This window comes from Stylophora pistillata, chromosome 3 (genome assembly GCF_964205215.1).
Source record: "Stylophora pistillata chromosome 3, jaStyPist1.2, whole genome shotgun sequence".
In the NCBI taxonomy this organism is placed as follows: Eukaryota; Metazoa; Cnidaria; class Anthozoa; order Scleractinia; family Pocilloporidae; genus Stylophora; species Stylophora pistillata.
The window spans coordinates 9325902-9332500 of record NC_142521.1 but is presented as its reverse complement, the minus strand read 5'-3'; the positions used below and the strand labels follow the sequence as shown (position 1 = coordinate 9332500).

Sequence of the window (6599 nt, the reverse complement as noted above, 5' to 3'; positions counted from 1 at the left end):
TTTATGCCTGGGTAATGCAAACTTTGCGCAATGTTTGCTTCTGCTTAAATACGCTTAATTATAGTTTCAAATACTGAAATGATGCAAATTACAGCCGTTGCTCAACCATAAGTTTACTACTGTTGCGTCACGGTCATCAAGCCGATTGAAACAAGAGAAGTACTGTAAAATAACTACTGTGAGTTATAGATTACTCCAAGTTTCAAACTTTCCGTCACAAAGCTTACCTTGAAGTATGCTTTTCCATCCTTCACCCAGCCGATGACGATATCAGCTCCTTCCATCTTACCCTGACCCGTGGAAATACCAAAGCCGACCCATCCAGTTGTTTGGGCTTCCACTGTAAAGGAAATCTCTTTCTTTGCAGTGTCGACATTCCAATACAGCTTCACTTTTTGGCTTTCATCCAAAGCAGCAAAGAAGGAATGTTCTGATGTAAGATCAATGATAGAGGACTTTGCTAAACACACGAATATCAGCAAACAGCAGGCCGATATCTTCGTGATCTTCTGCATCTGACGAAAAGATGACATTGTAGCAAAATTTCTTCAAATGTACCTATAACAGGTACTCGCACAATCAGAAAACAAAAAATTGGTTTTTAAATAAAATGACTGAATGCAGGTCGAATATTGCCCACAGTAACACCTCTATCGTTGAATGCCAAGACTGACGCTAATCTATCTAGTGAAAAGCATTAATTGAGTCAGTTCAAGGTTAAGATGGTTACGGTAATGAATGCACGCGCATTACGTCAGGATTATAAATACTTCAACCCAACAGGCACGGCAAACAACTTTCCCGTGTGAACGCTGAAAAGCGGTTGAAGCTATCCTAGAGTGATTATTTAACGGGGTCAACTTATCCATTTTAGTTAAGGAAATGATCTGCAAAGCATTGTCGTGCACGAGTTACTGTTAACATGATAGACTACAACACCCCAATTAATCATGTTATTTTAGGGCAAGATTTCCGCACAGCCTTATATCATTATGCATCCAGTTATTAGATAAAGAAAACAACGGCAAAAACAATAACCTTTTGGACTAAGACTTTGTTTCAGGATAGAATGGGATTTTACGAAAACCTTTCTCAAAAGAGTATTAAAAAGGACAGGCACGAATTTTACATGACACTTTTAATGGTTTAAAAATTTAACTTCAGATATGCACAAAGGTCGACAAATAACGAAAAACTTATCATTTACACCAAATATAATTTGCTTACGTGGTAATTAGTTCGTCAACGATTATGCAAATGTAATAGCAATTTGTAATGTCTTAAGAAAAAAAAGCGCTGTCATCCTGTGATATTCATTGGCTCGAAAATAACTTTGACTTCAACAACAACAGACTTCAATAACAATAACGAGCGCGCATTTGGTGGATTTGTTTGAGCCTGCGGTTGCATATGATGAACACGTGAGAGAAATCACTGACCCTTCCCAGACGCCTCGCGCTAACCTCCGCGCGCCTGTAAAATGCAAAATTTACAGCTGTTCTGCGGGCTACATAAATCATCATAGAGTTAAGCGTGGTATCATTTGCTGGGATATTAATAAATATTTCTGATTATGCTGAAATAGTTCAAGGATGTGATCTATTTGTCTAACATAAATAAAAAGTCGGTTTTATTCTGTGTTACGTAATGTATTTTCCGTCTCCCATGACCTACTTTTGGCCTTTGTTTCCACCGAATTTTCACGCTGCACCTTCTTTCATCGACCATGAGTTTAAAAAGGTACTTTTAAAGCCTAAATTTCGTAAGATGGTCGCGGTTATTTATCGCGGTGAGTACACTTCTGGATCACGACGTTCAAAGTGCTCTCAATTTTCTTCCAAAGAATTCGCAAAGAAAGTAGATTTCAGAGAGATGGTCACACATGCCTCTTGGTGGAATTGGTCGCCTATTAAAAAGAAAGGGTTTTTCGAAGTTCAAACTCTGAGTCCTTAAAACGATTAACCTCATCATCTCTAGCATAGAAAGGGTCTCAAGATTTTCATCCCATATGGTAGAAAATTACTAAAAGTTGTACTTAGGAAGCGAAACAAAAAATTGTGTAGTAAAACTAAAGAGAGCGTGACCCTAACGCATTGAAACGTGACCTGTCACCCTAAGCTTACATGTAGAAACATGATCCTTGTGAATGAATAACTTTATTTATATGTCAAATCGATCTAGCCGTCCCTATCCGAGAAGACTAGAATATCTAATAATTTCTCGATGTTGTAGAAAGGTAGCATATTCTTCTCAATTATTTTAAGACCCTGAGTGTTGGTCCGGCCGGGGCTCGAACCCTCGACCTCCCGCACAACCGTGAGTCCAGCGTTCTATCCATTGAGCTAACCGGGAGGCGGTTAAAACAAATAATATTTGTAATATATTAGTGTCTTTATTTCTCTTTTATGACTTTATATCCGAGTTTCATAACATTATTGTGACAGGCACTTTGCGATAGGTGACCACTCTAGTTGGACTATTTTGCTTCGTTCTAAAATGAATAAAAACAAGTTGCGGTTTATGCGGAAATTTCATCAGTATCTATAGAATAAACAGAAAGTATCCCTCACGAGTGAGCGAAGCGCGAACGAGTGAGAGATACTTACAGCACTCGAAGATAAAATTCGTATCCCCGTGCGCGGCCATTTAATATCCTCTATAAATTTTTAATTTTTTTTACTGAGAAACAAGCCGATGAGAGAACAGGAAAATTTTGGGTTAGCAACCATCTGGCATAGCATTGGGTGAATCTCAACTAAAGCAGTTTATTTAAACAGTTTTTCTTCTCTAAAGAGTTTTGAGTTCATTGTAAATTAATTTCAACCTACTGTAATTGTAATTGCTAATTGTAAATCTATTTTGGGTCTTATCATTACCTTTGTTGACACCACTTTATCTTCAGAAATGCTTTGTTCCCTATTTTCTTCAGTTAAAATGAGCAAACTAGAAATTACTGTTAAACTCATGTGCGATAATCGTGCCATAAAAAAAAACAACTGTTTCGGCACCGACACAACTCGGACAGCATCACGGACCTGATCACGAATCAATCACGGACCGGATTTTGGGTCAGAGTGAGACAGAAAGAACATAATAAAATAAATATGTTCAATATAAATTTCAACCTCACGAAAACAACTTTTTACGGTCATTTTTTGGCATGATTCATGCCATCATCAGTTTACTGTGTTGTATCCGTTGAGGTTACGATAAAATTGGAATTAACAACGTAATTTTAATGTAACGCGGAAAAACAAAGTCAAAGGATACAACGCCATAAACTCCGCCGCTCGTGAGTCATGTTAACACAAGACCCCAAAAAAACTGTTCTCATAAGTTTGAATTCAATTTCGACTGTTTTATTTTCACGAAGCTACGGATGTATCAAATATGAAATAGATATGTACATGAACAAATAAACAAATTCATTCTTTCTTTTCTTCATTCATTCATTCATCATGACAGTCTATAAAGCGAAGGTTTAGTGAAAACTGATGCACACAACAGTTTTAAAATTCGCTGCAATTGTGAACACTTTACAGGAATGAGTTTCAACAATGGGCGTTGTTTAGTTTGACAGGTGTATTGTTATACATGGCTGGGTTTGGAGTCAGCATTAAAACTAAAAATTCTCAAACTTGGGATCCTAAAGGAATTTATGAAAGGATAAATCCGAATTTGCGAAACTGGCAATGTAACAGTTATAAACGAACGACGTAATTAATTTAATATTACAGTCTAGTGTTGTTTGCCCATTCAGATTGGGAACAATCTGTGAACTATAAAAGAACTGACGCGAAACTGTTTCCAAACAGAATTTACATAAACTTCAACATTACCAATATTCGGGGATAAAACTCGTTTATTGACAGCAGATAAAAACATATTCTTTTGCATTTTCTTCTCAATATATAGTACATTGTATTTTGATTTCTCCTTAGCGTCTTCCAAAATATATCACAAGCTGTGGTGGACATTATGTTGGAAGATATCGAAAGATGATGACGCAGGAATATTGGCAGCGGAAGGCTTTTGGAAAGTACCGCAGAATATATACTTTCCTTAGTCTTAAAATTCATTAAATGGTCTTCAACGCAACCCTTCGCCTCTATTTTAAGTTAGACTTTGAGAGATATTTCTTTTACTGAGCGAAAAGGTTGGGAAACTTTTTTGTTTTCCGCAATGAGCGATTGTCTGGGTATTTGGTTGAGTTGCTTTCTCTTTTTTGTTGTGACTGTTTTAAAAAGTGCATGATATATCTGAGGTCCTTCTGACTAACAAGGGACATCGATCAGAAAGCGACAACATGCAGCGATCTTTCTTGTCCTGTCAAGAAAGATCCTGTTTACGCAGCGAACAGCTATCACAGACGTTCATCTATATGGTAGTTAGTCTTGTTAGATACCTACCTTGAAATTCAAGTTTCTTGACGACAAACAATGAGACTGATTGGCGTAGTGATTTATACGTCGGAAATGCGCAATAACATCACGAAATTCAGCCTGAAACTTGCTCTCAGTGTTAGGAAGGCGCTGCCTGTCGAAGAGTTTATTCAAGGAAATTTAGGGCCACTTCGGGTGGGGGAGGGAGAAGGGGAAATTGTCGGGGTCTGGAGCGAGGACGATGTTCTCAGTACTTGCAAAACGATCAACACGCATGTTAGTCAGTGGTACTTTCAAGCAGCTGAAGAACTTTGTCGATATTCCCGATGTTGTGAACGGATTATGAGGATAGGGAATTTATTGTTCTTCGGATGTAGCGTATGAAGTCCGTTTCAGTTGAAATTATAGTTTATTGAGTGTGAATCATGATAATTTCAGCGTGAGAAAATTAACCAAAATTGAAAGAAACGGCGGTTAACGACCTTTAGTTAAGACAGATTTTACTTTTAGCTTTGTCAATGAAGGATTTATTATAAGGAAAAAATATTTCACTTTAATAAGAATCAAGAATGACTTGTTTATTTTGAGAGCAGAGAAAGAGAGCCAGCTGTGTTTGTAGCACAAATGTTTTCTTTGTTTTGATTGTCTTCTGCCGCTTTTTGCGACTTCGTCGCAGACATTTTCCAAAAGTTACAAAAAACCACACAAGCGAGTAAGTCACTGTGTTTTAGAAGCGCAGAAGCGTATTTAGTTAAGCTCAAAACAGAATGGTAAAGTACTTGAATAAGCTTTGCGTTTGAAGTCTTCAGGTTTTCTTTTCCCTTCTTTCAATTCCTTTTACAGATTTCTCTGAGCGTTTCAATTTTCTTTTACTTATTTTACAACAGCACTTGATCCTTGATGTTCTCGTTTACACTTTTACGCGGGGAATTTGTGCGCGGCTGGCCAGATTGATCCCCTCGCGCATGCCCAACGTTTGAGCGCTGGTTTCATTTGTTGTGCAGTTATGCTGTACCGGCCAGAGTTCTTGGCACCTACCGCCACAGCTGCTTTTAATTTTAGTCACCAGGCCCCACACTTACGACTGCAGCTACAAAGAAGAAGATTCCAATGCGACATTCACCATCCCTTCTCGTCGCAGATGAATCCATGTCGACGTCTGAAACAGACTTCAAGTTAGCTTATCACCATCACTGACTATGCCTTTGTCGACTTCATTCTGCAATTCAGGCTCCGTTTCGTTTGTTCAGCTACCATGTGTAATCCCTTAGCTATATCTGTAGCAATATCCGTGTCGCCACCATCATATCATACATTTCAAAATCCTGCTCTATATCCATATTATTTACATTACCCTCGGAAATTTCTTCTTCTCCTGAGTCATTTGCTTAGTAGTCTTCTTCACTACCGTCATTGTGATTCGTAGCAAAATGTCCATGGTACACGGTAACTGCTGAAACACTTGCTGACGTACGGACTGGACACCTGCTGCCCACCAACTCCTTGAGAGAACGCTATTTGGATGTCGATGTTGTAAAAGTTTGCTGCTGCATACATTGTTATCTGATCCCCATAGGTCCCATCTCGCACCCTATGAGTAAAATAATCGTCCCAACGAGCGAACTCATAATCTGCCAAATGCTTTAAGGTGGCCGAACACAGTTTTCGCGCGCGCTTTTGCTGATGCAATTAAGCGCGCGCACAAGGATTGCAAAAAACAAACACGCCGTCAATAGAGCGATCATTTTATTTACTCAACACATATCCGCACTATCTATGCTATTTTGCTCTACAGTTGGCGCAGTGTATTGAGGGCTTTAATCTTTTATTACAAAGACGTGTTAGAAAAGTTAACGGTGCAAAGAACCCAGCAATTCTCAGCTTTTTCGTCGTTACCGAAAGAAGCCAGTTAAATGCAGCGCATGCGTAGTAAGTCAAAAATTGCGATTGAATGGAAAATTGCTTTCTCGGAAACTATTTCTTGAGAACCACACGTTAGAACTTCAAGAAATTTGGCACCCAAATACTTTAGGAAATAAGTAACTGGAGTATTGAAAAAAAATTGATTTTTAACAAAAGAAATTCTAGATAATCGAGTGAACCTTCAACAAGGGATAATTAAAGATCTCTCTGTTAAATTGTTAGCAATATGGTGTTAACTTGTGAGTATCGTTACAAGCTCGTTGCATGCAAATTCTAAAGAAAATCGAATGACTA

General features: G+C 38.2%; 1 protein-coding gene across 3 annotated transcripts in view; it reads right to left on the bottom strand.

Annotated features, from left to right (window-relative positions):
• The window catches only part of LOC111322269 (DBH-like monooxygenase protein 1 homolog), a 14388-nt gene extending 9809 nt beyond the window's left edge, over positions 1-4579 (bottom strand). Inside the window, exons 1-2 of one of the 3 annotated variants that reach the window (XM_022925348.2) lie at positions 4410-4579; positions 228-515 (exon numbers count right to left, since the gene is read on the bottom strand). In XM_022925348.2, coding sequence (XP_022781083.2) covers positions 228-515 — 288 coding nt within the window. In that variant the 5' untranslated portion in view covers positions 4410-4579. Of the gene's footprint in view, positions 1-227; positions 765-4409 lie in introns of those variants that run through there. The other 2 variants (XM_088754477.1, XM_022925347.2) reach the window with 2 other exon arrangements.
• Between the last annotated feature and the right edge of the window lie 2020 nt (positions 4580-6599).